A 16237-nucleotide genomic window follows, 5' to 3' on the forward strand; every position below is an offset into this window, starting at 1 on the left:
GTCTTACCTCACCAGTTTTCACGTGCACACTTCACAAAATGTAGCTCCATCCATCCATCTATGCAAATATATTCCTATGAAGCCACAGACATTGTGAGATGGGACTTCAGGGAAGCCAAGAGCTTGGTATCACATGTGAGGGTGTGTTTGAGGCACGAGGAAGAGCAGTAAACAGTTAAAACTGGGATAGAGGTAAGGACCATGGTGGTGTAAGTGCAGAGTTAAATGAGAGAAATGAGAAAAGGCCAACAGGCTCAGGATGCTGGGTGAACTGCCCCCTTGAGCTGAGTCTTAAAGGACACAGAAGAATTAGGAGGAGAAGGGAGGAAGCTCTGGAGAGAGGAAACCAAGAGTACAGAGACATGATCAACAAACTATAGAACATTCAACATAGGGTGGTATTGATGGCAGGACTGGTATTCTGGCATTTGCTTTGCAGAATATATAAATGCCTATACATGATTTTAAAAAACAGACAATATATGGTATTATGGGCTGAACTGTGTCCTCCCTCCCCAGTTTATATGTTGAAGTCCTAACCCCCGTACCTCAGAATGTAACTGTATTTGGAGATAAGGTCTTTAGAAGAATAAGTTAAATGAGGTTTTTAGCGTGGGCCCAATCCAGTATGACCGCTGTCCTCATAAGAGGAGACTGGGACACAGAGAGACCCCAGGGACGTTCATGGACAGAGAAAAGACCAAGTGAGGACATAGCCATAAGGCGGAGAGGCCTTAGGAGAAACCAAAACTACCGACACTGTCTCAGATTTCTGGCCGTCAGAACTGTGAGAAAATAAATTTCTGCTGCTTAAGCCATCCAGTCTGTGATATTTGTTATGGCAGATATGTGTTTCAGAAAAACCCCTCTAGAAGGAAATGTGGAAAACAAGATCAGAGAACAGCAGGACCAAAAGGAGGCTGTTGTAAGCAAGAAAGGATTAAGGTTGAATTAACTGCTGGACTGGTTGTGAAGAATGAGGGAGTGAGAGGGACCCTGAGTAACTCCAGGATGGGTGGAGAGCAGTGCCACTGCCCAGTGTGGAGAGATACGGAAGGAGCACCATCAGGGGGAAAGGCAGTCAGGGAAACAACGGACATGCTGGACTCAAGATGCCTGTGAGTTTAACCTTCTCAGCACACAGGAAGGCACAGCAGTCCCGCAGATCAGACGAGAATGCAGAACCCCTGGTAGTGTGCAAAGTTCAGATAGTACTTCAAGCAGTGGGAGGCAATGAAATCACCCACAAAAAGGTATCATGAGAAGACAAGAAGACTGCAAACAAATCTCTGGGAAGCAAGAACACTTCAGGGTTTTAAACTCCCTACCAAAAATGACGGTCAAAGTGAACGTAGAAATGTATAAACAGAAAACAAAAGCCTGCTGCAGGATGGAGTTGAAAGGACTTGAAGAATAATTTTAACCTTCTATATGTTTTGCAGAGATGGGGAAGGCAAGATGAGTCACCTACAAATGATGGTTTTTAAGATGTTCTACGTTTGTTAACATACATGAACATTCAATTCAGTTCAGCCTGGTAAAGATGGTTCAGAGACCTAGGTTGTTGCTCTCCTTAGGTTGAAGTGTTGCATTTCCCTTCCTGGATACCAGAACTGCTACTAATAGACACTAGATTATATGATCTTACATTTATCCCGTCTTTATAGTATTGTATCATTTATATCAATTTACATTTTTGAAAAATGTCACCATGAAGGAGAGACTACATGTATATGTATATGTGTATGTCTATAATTTTTAAACAAATGTATCAAATTAACATTGCTTGAAAGCAGTCACCTTGAGAATCAATCCAATTATTCTTTTTTTTAATTTTTTTGTTTTGTTTTTATTTTATGTTTTTTAGGGGGGAGGTAATTAGCTTTGTTTATTTATTTTAATGGAGGTACTGGGGATTGACCCCAGGACCTCATGCATGCTAAGTACACGCTCTACCACTAAGCTATACCCTCTCCCCAAAATCCAGTTATTATTAATATATACCATTATGGAAAACATTTTAGAATTTCTTTGCAAAAAAATTATAGAGCAATAGCATGGATTTTAATTTTTGGAAAGAGCTAAGTCAATCAGTTAAGTTTAACGACCTACACATACACACACATACACTCAAACACACAGAGGCAATAGTTTTTGTATCAAAAGGTATGACTGGTTGAGTAAATAAGAATGTTATATCATGCGTAACATGGTCTCCTTTTGAAAAAAGTTATTTTCCTATAGATAAAGAATTATGTGCACTACTATGTCTTTGTCTTTATTTTCATTGTAAGCATCTGTTACTTTTTAAATCAGAAGATAGCTACTTTCATATTGAAAAAAGAATGTCTAAAAAAATTACCTAAGACATTTGCCACTTAGGCAATTCCAAAAGAGTACTTCTGTAAGTAATCTGTGCAACTGGTTCCTCCCTAAAATAAATATACAGCTTCTCAGGGTAAGTTGCTTAAGGTTCTTACTCCCTTAAGTTCTCATATTTATTTAATTGAAAAAGATTGGGAAACATTTATACCAAGGTAATGACACTCATTATCTCTTGGAGTATAGAATTTTGAGTGCTTTTTACATTATTTTGTTTCTATTTTCTGACTTAGAAATAAACAATAAACATGTATTGCTTTTGGATTAAGAAAAATAATAAAGTTGCAAACAAAATTATCAACATCTGAAAAAGCATATATTCTTTAAAAAAAATCAATAAATCACTAAAGAAATAGAAAGATATCCCATGCTCTTGGATGGAAGAATTAATATTGTTAAAATGGCCATACTACCCAAAGCAATCTACAGATTTAACACAATCCCTATCAAATTACCCAGAACATTTTTCAAAGAATTAGAACAAGTAATCCTAAAATTTATATGGAATCACAAAAGAGCCAGAATTGCCAAAGCAATACTGAAGAAAAAGAATAAGCTAGAGGAATAACCCTCCCAGACTTCAGACAATACTACCAAGCTACAGTAATCAAAACCACATGGTATTGGCACAAAAACAGACATATGGATCCATGGAACAGAATCGAGAGCCCAGAAATAAACCTACACACTTACAGTAAATTAATCTTCAACAAAGGAGATAAGAATATACAATGGAGAAAAGACAGTCTCTTCAACAAGTGGTCTTGGGAAAGCTGGACAGCCATGTTTAAGTCAATGAAATTAGAACACTCCCTCATATCATAAAAAAATAAACTCAAAATGGCTTAAAGACAAGACACTACAAACCTCCTGGAAAAGAACACAGGCAAAATATTCTCTGACATAAATTGTATCAACATTCTCCTAGGGCAGTCTACTGAGGCAACAGAAATAAAAGCAAAAATAAATAAGTGGGACCTAATTAAACTTATAAGCATTTGCACACCAAAGGAAACCATAAATAAATGGAAAGACAACCTACAGAATGAGAGAAAATATTTGCAAATGATGCGACTGACAAGGGTTTAATATTCAGAACATACAAACAGCTCATACAAGTCAATAACAAAAAAACAAACAACCCAATCCAAAAATGGGCAGAAGACCTAAACAAACACTTCTTCAGTGAAGACACATAAATGGCCAATAGGCACATGAAAAAATGCTCAATATTGCTAATTATCAGGGAAATGCAAAACAAAACTACAATGAAATATCACCTCACACCAGTCAGAATGGGCATCATTAAAACACCCACAAATGATAAATGCTGGAGAAGGTGTGGAGAAAAGGGAACCCTCCTACACTATTGGTGGGAATGTAGTTTGGTGCAGCCATTATGGAAAACAGTATGGAGATTCCTTTAAAAAACTGAAATAGATTTACCTTATGAGCCAGCAATCCCACTCCTGGGCATATATCCAGGCCAAACTCTAATTGGAAAAGACACATGTACCCCAATGTTCATACCAGCACTATTTACAATAGCCAAGACATGGAAACAACCTAAATGTCCATTGACAGATGACTGGATAAAGAAGTTGTTTTTTATACACACACTCTAGAATATTACTCAGCCATAAAAAAAGAATGAAATAATGCCATTGCAGTAACATGGATGGACCTTGAGATCATCATCTGAAGTGAAGTGAGCCAGAAAGAGAAAGAAGAATGTCATATGGTATCATTTATATGTGGAATCTTAAAAAAAGGGAAACAAATGAACTTATTTACAAAACAGACAGACTCACAGACACAGAGTACAAACTTATGGTTACCAGGGAGAGAAGGGGGTGAGGAGGGATAAATTGGGAGTTCGAGATTTGCAGATACTAACTACTATATATAAAATAAACAACAAGGTCCTACTGTATAGCACAGGGAACTATAGTCAATACCTTGTAATGGCCTATAATGGAAAAGAATATGTGAAAAAATGTGTGTATGCATATATGAACACATATGCAAAACTGAATCACTATGCTGTACACCAGAAATTAACCTAACATTGTAACTCAACTCTATACTTCAGTTAAAAAAATCAATAAATCACTGTATTTCTCCAGATACACATACATTAAGTTACTACTTAGGCTCACAACCTACATTATATTTACTTTTCTCTTTGTCTCCTTAGAGATTTAAATTTCAGGAAAATAGGACTAGATCTCATTTTTATGATATAATTTCCTAAACATTTCATTCAGTTGGTTGCTCAGTAGACACTGATCAAATCCTGTTGTAGGCAGAAGAGAACTGGCACTGCAGGAGGACTGCCTTAGAAAGTATAAACTGATTAAAAAAAAAAAAAAAAAAAAGCCAAAATGGAAGCCTTGCAATGGCTCCCTGTGTAAGCAAGACTCAGCTGCTGGTCACTGGCTGGATTTACACTCCTCCTCCCATCCCTTCTCTCCCAACTACATCCAGGCACAATTTTATATCTTTCAGAAGGTGTGAGATGATAAGGTTTTTCAAGCATACTACATACTTCAAGACTCATATAATTTCAGAAAGTCACATATTTCTGGATCAGTTTCCTAATAACTGGGTCAAAATATCTGCTGAAAGCATATGGCTTATAAAGGCTATAGCTTCTCTTTAAAACAAATCCCTTAAGTGGAAATACAATTTTCTCTATCTCCACAAACACCACAATTCTAGTTTAGAATAAAATAAATGATGTTTATACAAAAGTGGTATATTTTAAAATATATATCATCAGCAAAGCTGTTTCCATCAATGTAAGTAAACAGATCTCAAATGAAAGGGAAATCCAAAGGTCATAACTTTAGAGAATCTGTTGCCATAAAATCAAGGAGGCTAAAAATTTCAGATTTTATTCATCTTTTTTCTGAATAGAACCAAATACATAATTTTATCCTTAATTCCCTTCATATTTCAATATAACCCTATGTTTTCTATTTTCCCTTTGTGCAAACACATATACAAAATGTATGTTACCACCAACCCACAATTCAAAAAAGGCCAGTCTACATTAATACTTGTTGTGGATATTGTTCAAAAGTTGAAGAAAACACAAATTGGAAAAAAAATTAAAAGATTCAGAAGAGAATAAAGCTTTCTTCTGAGGCAGGACTTGTGTCAACTCAGGGAGCATCTCTCTCCCCATGACTAATAGATTTGCACATAAGTAACACAAATGATTTACTCTACCTGATTTTTGACATTTGCATATCTTTTCAAGTGTTTTATAAATTCTGGTCGAGAAGTGTTCCGGGCAATTATAAGAGCCATACTTCCATTGTTTAATCTGAAAGTAAATATTTGCATTTGATATGAAGAAGTTTATTAAGAGATTGCATCAGAAATTACTCTTATTCTTTCTAACAAACAATGTTTACTAGAAGTTTTAGGCAAGTTAGATAAAATCATCACCACATTAAATTTACCTAAAATTCTTAAATCCTATCTTGCTGTGTTATTTTTTTTAAATGGCACAGCCTTTTGAATTCATTTTATTAAACAATTGACTTCCTTTTCAGCAAGCCCTGGCATCAAGGGCTTTTTAAAAAATGAATCATCAGGCATCCTATTCACATATCAAGACATAATTTGAAACCCACTGTATTTGCTTAGGGATTCTAAATGGGAAATCATGTATGTTTTTTAAGACATATTGTAAAATAGGTAATAAATACAAATGGCATAACAACTAGTTCAACAACACTTTTTAAAATCTAAAGCATGATTTACATATTTATTTATGGGCAGGGCTAAGTGACACAGGAAAACAGACAAATCAAAGTGGTCCTCGGATGGATGAACTGGAGGGAATGCTCCCACACATGTCCAGTTAAATGGCTGAACATTTTAATCTTGCCTGTTTGGTTCAATGTAAGAGACTATAAATTTGGAGGTGTGATTTAGTGCCAAAAAGCCACTCACAGATGCATCGAGCTTTAGAAGGCAGTTTGCAGAAATATGTGCAAATGACTTCTAGGCTCAATTTCAGTGCAAAGGTAGTTATTCCAAGAATAACAACAATGACATACAAAAGAGCTCTTTAAATCTTAGGGAAGCTCAGGTTCGACCTGTAAGGGACCTTGGAGACTATCCAGTCATTCACTCAATGTCTGTAGAAGGAAAGCAGCCCCCGAGTTGAAGTGATTTGTTCAGAGAAAAAAATGATCAGACCCTGATCCAGAGCTCTGAATCCCAGGTCCAGTGGTCCTTTTACCCATTATGCCACCTCTTCCTGACTGGAAATAAACAGTATCAAAACATTAGTGTGTTGTGTGTCCTTCATTTTTTAAAAAATTATTTAATTTTCACTTGTAATGAAAAGCATTTTCATATGTCCACTTTTCAATACTTTTTAGTAGTTGAAACACACCCTACGTACTGGCACTGTTATAAATATTTTACACATATTAATGCATTTAATTTTAGAAAAATTAGAATATAAACATATTAGCTCCTATCAGCAACTTGCACTGAGGTATTCTGAAGTAAATTATACTTTATCATGAAAAAATAAATGAAGCAGAAAGTTGAAACTCCTGTGCACTTTTCCTGAACTGTTCAGATGATAAATCTCTGAGTATCTTTGGTCAGGGTTCGCTCAACAGAAAGGCCTTTGCAAAAATGGCATGTGTGATTACAGTCCACAGAAGAAATCTCTAACTAATCGTCCTTCTCTGAAAAATTCATCAAGGCTGATTGAACCTGGAGCTTCAGCAGGGGAATTCCAGGCCAGCTGAAAAATGTCTGGAGCAGCTTTGAAGGAGGCAAGAAGCAAGTGCTCCCAGAAGAGCGGGACTACCTCCCATGAAGGTCCTTGAGCCAGTGGGAGGGTCAGCGATGGGGGAGGGCTAGAGCAGCAGTGTGCCCAGACTTGTGGACCACAGCTCTCAGTGGCTTCCCAGCTCTTCACTTTCCGTGGGGGAGACTACATGGGGGAGGCACACAGCAAGCTAGGATTTCTGAGGGTGTAGGGAGGAAGCAATCATGCTCAATTTCTAAATCACACAAGCTTCAAAATACTCCCTTCGAGCTTCAGCACTAGAGATAATTAACGAGGACCCTGACATCTGGATTTTTAATGTCAAAGTCTGTAGTTTCTCCTCTTGTCTAAACGTGGATATTTTCCTCTTTCTTACCTTCCTATCAATTGCCAGGGAGAATATTTTAAATCAATCCCTTTGCCAGCTGTTAATCCTTCAGGTTAAATATTTTGCAGGGAAGTTGAAACTAATCATTAAAATGATGTTATAAATTGCCAAAGTATGTCCATAAGTCATTCTTTTATTCCACTTCTGGGGAAAATGTGACTGTATTACACAACATGCATGACCCTTTCTTCTGTGCTCCACAGGAAAGGGAGAAAGATTTTCAGACCAATAATGGACAATTGCTTGAAAAAAATGTGCAAAAGATGGAATATCTACCTCTTGTGGACAAAATGATGTAGAAAAAGCCTCATGAAAACGTGGGTAGTAGATTCATATGTATGACTATGCACAGCAAATATAACTAAAATATTTCTTTTGATTAAAGGTATCACATATACACACATACATGCCATTCATGCTAAGGTTGTTTATGTCTGTACTAAAATTGGAAGGCAGAGAAACTCATTTAAGATACTAGAATTAAAGATAATGGTCTCAATGACTGGTAAATAAACAAATAAATAAAGCAAGCAAAGAGGGAGAAAGTACCACAATTAAGTGATGTCAATAAAACCCAAGGCATATTATTTTAGCCTCAATGACATTAAAAAAAATCAACTGATCACTTTTACAGCTTAACAGTTCTTCTCAGGCTACTCTGATGACAAATCCTTCAGAATGTCTAATATTATATAGTCAAAATTGATAATATTCTAACTAGCCAAGAGTTAGCCAGGGTATTCTGAAAGATAAACGTGATTCATAGCAAAGTATCAATGATTCAATAAAAACACTTACTAACCTGGTGTTAGGTGCCAAGCCCCTAGGTGCCACTGAACACAGGCATGGAATTGCCATGATGCTGACATTCAAGAACTGACCCTGGATCATTTGCCACTGAGCATCACAGCCTAAAGGCAACGGAAGTGGTCGTCACTCTCCGTCCCCAGAGCAAAGTGTCACAAGAGCCTGGCTCAGTTCTCAAGGAGGTCATTTCAAACTCACCCGATTTGGAAAATCCCTGTGCCCTCCTAAAAGTAAGAAAACAAAACAAAGACACAAAACACATCACACAAAAAACAGCATCCACTAAATATGAGAAAATTAGAGAACCCAACATTAGATTAAACAGTAAACTATGTGAACAATTCTGTTACTTTATCACGTATTGATTCATTGAAAGGTAGCATCATCAGTAACAATGATTTTCAATTTTGTTTATAAAGACTAGAGCACTTCCTTTGTGTGGCTTTAATATTTTTATTACACGCTAGAAATTCTCATGAGGGCAAAAATTATGAGTTTTGTTTATTTGTTTGCGTTTTGGCTCTTTGGATCCAAAAAGTACCTGGCATATAGCAGGCACTCAGTAAATAGACATTGGGTGGATGGATGGAGGGAGGGAGGAAGGGAGGGAGTGAATAGTTACTTCTGAAGACGGACACCAAACTACATGGACTAATAGAATCTGTAGGTCTTTGTGATTCTATATTCTTCACTAACATGACAGAATAACAACAAAAGATCACAAGTCTAATAAATTGTTTATATCAAACTTTTATGCTTTAAAAAAAAACGATATAGACACCTGTATTACTTTGAGCTTTTAACTTACCTTTCTTCTAAATCCTGAGAGCTGTTAAATGGTAAAAATGATATTTCACAGTCCTCCGGCCTAAAATGTAATGAAATTTGTTACTAGCAGTCATTGACTCTGGGATATGAAATTTTTCGTTGGAAAAAAGAAAAAGACTTACTTAAGTTTTGCCAGTGCCTTAATTATAGCAAAATCCTTCCGTTGGTTAGGGGGCATCCATCGATGTTTTTCTGCCAGAGCCAGAGCTCTTCCACCAAACCCAAACATGGCTGAGAACCCAAAGCGAAGAAACTTGCCAGTGGTGCTGAACGTGCAGACATCGACCTGTTGTATGTGCCCTTGAATAGTATATTGAATGTGAGTCAGCCAGAAAACACAGTAGGCCAGTTGTCAAAATGGCAAACATAGAAAAGCATGTTTATTTCTTTACAGAAGAAAATGTCAAGCAACTTTATACTATAATAAGTAACCCGCTTTCTCTTCAACTCTCTTTACCGACAACTATTCCGTTTGCAATTTGGAACTTTTTCAGGTACTATGGGAAGAAACACAAAACAGTAAATTTTGCAGCTTCTTGCTATTTTATGCAAAACACAGTTAAAGAAGTGAAGTACATATGTAAAGTACACTTAGATTTAGCAGTAGTTTTTCATTGCATTTATTTGAATGTAAATTCTCTACATCAGCTGAGATAATAAAAGGTCTAGTGGAAGTACACTGCCTGAAAAATTTTTTCTTGTGCATTTTTTCTTTCTTTTAATAACTAGCCCTAGAGTTTTGGTACAAACAACAGTGTCTGATATATTTCAACAGTATAAATGGGTGTTCTTGATCTGGTTGTAAAATTGTGATCTTAATCATTATTTTTTTCTATCAAGATTACGGTAAAATTCCATTTACTACTCTTTATGGCACCTGTATTCTGAAAAGATTAGCAGTCCAGAGACGGAAGCTTTGTCTAATTGACTTTTGGTTTTTAGTCAAATATTCCTCTGCTTTGAGAGACAAAGAATCTGTCTTAGACAAGTTTGACAGAAATAAAAGAGCTGTCCTTATATAAACAGAAACTCCCTTATAAAACATGAACTCCTTTAGAAGAATTCTTACCCATTATAATGTGCAAAGTTGCAGTTACCACATGAGGGATTCCGTGAAGAGAATGTGCCAATACGTTCGTGGATCCTGTCAAATCAATTTTAAAACATGTATGATCAGTGTAACAAATGTTTTAAATTAACCATTTGCTCTTACTTTATAGCGATGTCACCATGTAATGTTCAGATGAAAAATTAAATGGAAGTTTATAAGTTTTTGTTCACATGATGGATGTTCATTGACCACTGAATTATTATTTAATCTTTAAATATGCTTAAAAATTGGGAAACAATTTATAGTATTTACTTGCTCACAGCTTCTTCCATCATGAATGTCTATTGTCTACCTGAAAAAGTGCTAGCTATATCAAAGTCTGCTCCATCCAACTTTGATGAATAGGCTTCTAACTTTTTTTTACCAAATGAGCACCAGCAGCAGAAGGATGGCTCTGGAGAGCAGAAACAAATACATAAATATGAAGAAAAAAAAAAAACCCAACCAATAACTAAGGAGAAAGTAAAAAAAATCACTATATAGTTCAAAAGATATGCTTTAAATACATTTTAAAGCTCTCAACCAGACGGAGATCTCCTCTATTACCTGAAAAAGGATATCCTAGATGAAGAAAATATTTAATTCCATGGTATTTGCCACAGTATGAGAATCTGTATTGAGACATTATAGATTTCTGATTTCCATAGTCATTGGGAGAATCTAAGATCCACGTGGATCTTCCCCACCAGATTACACAGAGAAAGAGCTCTCTCAAGTCAGGCGCCTTTAACTTGTGTGTCTGAAATCCTGGGGTAAAGGCCTGCTTTCCAAGGGGAAAGTAGCAGTTAGCCCATGCCATTCCCGGGAGGTAAAAAGGATTTAAAATTAAGAAGCTACAATCCTTCTTGATGTAAGTCCAGGGACAGCCGAGGGCTGTGAAAGCAGGGACGTACTGTGCACTGTAGCTATCAAGGCAACGGCTAGTCCCCTGGATTTGCACATTAGGAACGTTCCTGTGTGGTCGTAAGTGATCCCCTTGATTTCTGTCACTTTGAACTGATGTGTGCTTGGGTTGCTCAGCTGGAGAAGCTGAGGCAACTCAGCCATTATCAAGCAAGGCTGTCTGTCATTAAAACAATAATAATCATGAGGTACCTGTCTCAGCAGTAATGATTTCCAGACCTCTAATGTTATCGATGCAAAGAAATGTCCACCTTAATCAACTGGTAAACTGGTTTTAAGTGATTTATCAGAAGGTAGTTATGCTCTGACGCGTTACTCAGAGCATGTCGCCCAGTCTAGCAGCAATGACCACACATCGGTGTTTATCACATGGTTGATTCTCAGGCCCCACTCCAGACCTAACAAGTCACAGTCTGCATTTTATAAGATCCTCAGATTATGCATATGCACAGGAACTTGGAGAGCCCCTCCTCCAGAACATGTCGTTCAAGGATCAGCAGCGTCAACATTACCTGGGAAATTGTTAAAAAGGCAAATTTTGGGGTTCCATCTCCAACCTATAGAGAAGGAATGGCTGGGAGCAGGGCACAGGTTCCCACATCTCAGCAAGTTCTCCCAGTGATTCGTATGCACCCTAAAGTCTGAGAACAAGTGGTCCAGAAACCTGTTCCTCAGTGGGTCTTTATGAGGAGTCAATTACCTAGGCCTTTCCAATCATCCTTTGACCCTTTACAGCCTGCCCTCTGGCCATCTCACTGCTAATTAATCTGGAAAGGGTGGGGAAAACAAGAGAAAACAAATCAATCTGTTCTGCTTCCAAGTCAGATTTATGGTAGAGGTTCTGAAGGAGGCCACATAATTAGAGGGAGGTATTTCGGATTATCGATGGATTACAGCACTCCATGAAATACACTGCCTCCATTACTATGGGTAATTAGGAGAAGACCATAAAAGCAAACCTCAAGAAAGGTTATTAAAAAACATAATATCATGTTGTCATGTGCAATAGAGAATGACACATATCATGACTCAAGAAAATAAAGACTGTTTGTTCCCTGTGAGTTTGACGTATGCCAAGTATGCCCAAGCACAAATCCACTTAGAACGCTGGAGACTGCTTTTTGATTTTTACATCTTCTCAGGCTTTGCAACTTTTCTTTCATTCCATTGACCTGGGCAGTGACGACAGGCATGACCAGAAGTCAGAAAATCATTTGAGTTATCTTCTACCCTGCTTAACCTCTACCTTCATCTGAAGAACGTTTTTATACTCTGATTTAAAAAGGGAACGTTCACAAGGAAAGTAGATGCAAAATTATGAAACTAGAGATTGCTCCATATTTTCATTTGACTCATCTAAAAGAGTACAATTTCCTGCAAAAAAAAAAGATTCATCCAAAAAGATACTTACATGCCAAAAGAACGTGCTGCTCACATAAATAAAAACTGTAATTTTAGCATTCTCACCAAAGCTATAAATGTTCTACCTCGAGGTAAACATTTTAATTAGCCTGAAAAGTTATTTTTCTTAACAGTCCCAGAAACTCTGTTCACCGCCCCCTCCCCAAACCTGCTAAAATGTGCCACATCCATTGAGTGAGGACAGAAGTAGCAGTTCATGTAAAGCATTACGGATGGAAGAACTGGACAGAAACTAGAGGCAAAAAAAAAAAAAGGAAAAAAATTGTCCTTGGAAGTGCAAGCACTTCTGCAAAACAATTAACTTAATTAACCAGACACCATGAATATTCATAAGGCTGTTAATGTCTCCCACATCCAAACAGATAAATGTGATGTAATGACTTCCTACTCAAGCATATCTAAAATGCTCATGAAAACTGCACCTACACTCTGGTTCTTTGCCTGGAATATCAGAGAAATTAACAGTCCCTTGGCAATATTTTATTCTCCTCAAATTGATTGGAAAGCATGAATTTATTTATGTGAATTCTATAGGAATATATGGTTCCCAGTCATCAGTATGTGGCTTGAGCCTTGTTTTACAACAGCTGGATTGTTTTTTTATTTTTATGTCCTCTCAGCTTTTTTTCTCTATCCTCCCCCCAACCCTCTAACTGGAATGTCTCTGTACAGTTCCTTAGCACCAGTTCCCATAGCAACAAACGCTATTGCTAATGGCCAGCAGTTCAAATACAGGCTTCCCCACATCTGATCCATTTGAGTCTGACCATAATTCAGCGGCTTAGTCTGTTGGCTCAGTGGAGTAATTTACTAAACACTCTCCCTCTGGGTGTCTCTCTCCAGGAGGCAAATGGTTTTAAAGGCAGACTGTCATCTGTGCTCAGCTTAGAAACTTCCTGCCTAGCTCTTGTTCCCATTCTCCATCAAAGCCCTGACCAGGCACAGAGTCCTCACATGAAATACATCCTGCATGTGACTTCCTCCCTCTATGAGATGAAATCCATAAGCTGGAACTCCTGTACAACCACCAAAGTTTTGGCAACATGCTGTATCTTCTCAATGAAATGTATTCAAATGGCATTTCTACACAGCCTCTGCATAGAAAAAATAGTTTCAAAATCAGATATACGCTTAAAAAATACAATGATAATAAAACTCAGTGTTATTCCTTTATAAAATCTGAGCTACATATTAAAAAGTCAGCATAGCCAGCAATTATTATAGCTAACTATTCACGTTACATCAAATGCACACGTGTGAGGACACCTATCTTTCCACATCTGATGCACTGCAGTTGATGAGTGACCTCAGGGGTGTAAGTACTAAGGGAAACAAACAGTGACCCAAGCACATCCACTTTGCATGGAGGGAAATGTTGAGAAAGTTCCACCATTACAGACAGCGCTACTAAAATGACACTGAAAGGTCGAAGTGTGGCCCCAAATGCATCTTTTTGACTTGATGCATTTTGTTTTTCTAGCAGATTTTTCTCAGTAAGTTATACAATTATCAGGACATATTCGAATCTCCCTCTACTTTTAAGTTCTTGCTTTTGTGAAAGACTTTTTACTCTAAAAGGGCACTAATAGACCTTTTGTTCTTTGTCAATTAATAATACTAAACACACTGAAATCCACCCTAAATAGCTGTGGTTATCAAATGGATAGAATGTTGATTTCTTTTTAACCTTGCCCACCATTTTCTATTTTCACAGGAAAGAACACAGTTGACCCTGGAACCACACGGGTTCAAACTGAGTGGGTCCACTTATACATGGGTATTTTCCAGTTGTAAATACCACAGCACTTCATGGTCCCCAGTTGGTGGAATTCACGGATGCAGAGGAAAACGGAGGGCCAACTATAAATTGCAGGCGGATTTAACCCCCATGCTGTTAAAGGGTCAACTGTAATTGTTTCTGTTTTTCTTATAGGGATAATAATGTGTGATGTTTTAAAATGAAAAGAAATAATCACTTTCCTCCACTATTGTTTGTTTAAATAATAATTTGGGAGGAGTGACTTTGTAACATAAGAAACGTGCAAAAGATGCTGTCATCTTTCCTGGATCCCAGTGTTGCTCCAGCTCCTCTCCCTGGCTCCGACCTCCACTCTTACTTCCTTCCCCTAATCAGGAATCTTCCTTGCACAGACTCCCAGCAGGTGGCTCCCTTGCTTGAAACCGCCCGTTTCCCTTTACTATTTATCAAGTGCTATTCAGACCTCTTCCTGCGGCATCCAGGAGCCACCGCAGCTTGGGCCTATTTGACACCAATATCACCAAGCAGATGGCCTGTTTTCAATTCCTCAACATTCCTGCCTTTTGCCCTTATTATTTTTGCAGCCAAGAAAAGAACTCATTCTCATCTTTCAGGGGATCCTATTTCTAAGTCTACTTCATGTGGTATTTACTCCATAATGTCTTCCTTGCATTTATTCATTCCGCTTTACTGGGTGTTCACTGTGACAGGTCCTGTTCTAGCTGCCGGGGAGACAGCAGTCAGAATGGAGCCTTGCTGCATTCTCCAAGTCATCCGTCTGTACTTCAATTAAGGGAGCTGACTTACCACACTCTACCTCATATGAAGTCATAAGCAGCTTGACTGGAGTGGCCCTGTTTGGAAATCTCCTATCTGGGACTGTGTGATCATTAGACCTTTATATAGGAAGGTAGAATAATAGTCTCATTTATTGTTTGCTCAACTATGTGTTAAACCCTGCACATATACTACCTAATTCAACACTATAATAACCTTGTAATGAAGTGAACATATGAAGTGAATGTAATGAAAAGCGAGTGTTATCTCGCTTTTACAGATTAGAAAAATAAGGCTCAAAGAAATTCAATAACTTGTCCAAAGACTCACATGTGCTTAGCAGAGATGCCAAGAATGGGTCTTCCTGACTCAAAGTCTGTGTTTAACTCTGCGTGACACTGTCTAGGGTTGAAAGAAAAACAGGGAAAGACTGGGGAGAGCGTCCATTTAGCAAATCCGTGGCCCCTTCCTTGCCTGCTGGTATCACACCCAGTGGAGGTCGAGCTGGGACAGGAGTCAGGATGCTGTCTGTCTCCACCCCAGCGTTCTTCTGGGCTCTAAGAAGCAAGGCATGGGCTACTTCACTGGCGAACCCATCTCCACCAACACAGACAACACTGGAAAAGAAGAAATTGAGCGAAACAATGCAAAACATTAGCAAAATTGGTAATAATTTGTGAAATTTAGACTTTAAAATATTAATCTTATATATTCTATGCGCGTCATTACACACACCTTCAAACATTTTAGTATGGATGAGAAGATACCAGCACTGCACTGATAAAGTTTACTTCACAAATATAATACCTACATGCTACCCCAGAGACACAGTATTTTTAAGTGGGTTAGGAGGCATTAAAACACTTGAGCACGTTAATTCACATCTGACCTGAATTTTGCTCTGTTAATATCCCAAAGCATATTATTCTCATTTTGTTTATGTTAATAATAGTCCTTGTAATTCATTTAACTAACACAAGCCAAAGTCATAAAATCCTGCTAATTTTCAATATAGCTCTGAAAGAACAGCAATAAAAATCATGTAAAATATGAAGC

General features: G+C 37.6%; 1 protein-coding gene across 1 annotated transcript in view; it reads right to left on the minus strand.

Annotated features, from left to right (window-relative positions):
- CERKL (CERK like autophagy regulator) overlaps nucleotides 1-16237 on the minus strand; it is a 121967-nt gene that overhangs the window by 17288 nt on the left and 88442 nt on the right. Inside the window, exons 5-11 of the mRNA XM_045520374.2 lie at nucleotides 15656-15798; nucleotides 10279-10353; nucleotides 9332-9509; nucleotides 9190-9249; nucleotides 8580-8605; nucleotides 8377-8485; nucleotides 5617-5713 (exon numbers count right to left, since the gene is read on the minus strand). Coding sequence (XP_045376330.2) covers nucleotides 5617-5713; nucleotides 8377-8485; nucleotides 8580-8605; nucleotides 9190-9249; nucleotides 9332-9509; nucleotides 10279-10353; nucleotides 15656-15798 — 688 coding nt within the window. The remainder of the gene's footprint in view (nucleotides 1-5616; nucleotides 5714-8376; nucleotides 8486-8579; nucleotides 8606-9189; nucleotides 9250-9331; nucleotides 9510-10278; nucleotides 10354-15655; nucleotides 15799-16237) is intronic.

This window comes from Camelus bactrianus, chromosome 5, assembly GCF_048773025.1.
Source record: "Camelus bactrianus isolate YW-2024 breed Bactrian camel chromosome 5, ASM4877302v1, whole genome shotgun sequence".
Classification (NCBI taxonomy): Eukaryota; Metazoa; Chordata; class Mammalia; order Artiodactyla; family Camelidae; genus Camelus; species Camelus bactrianus.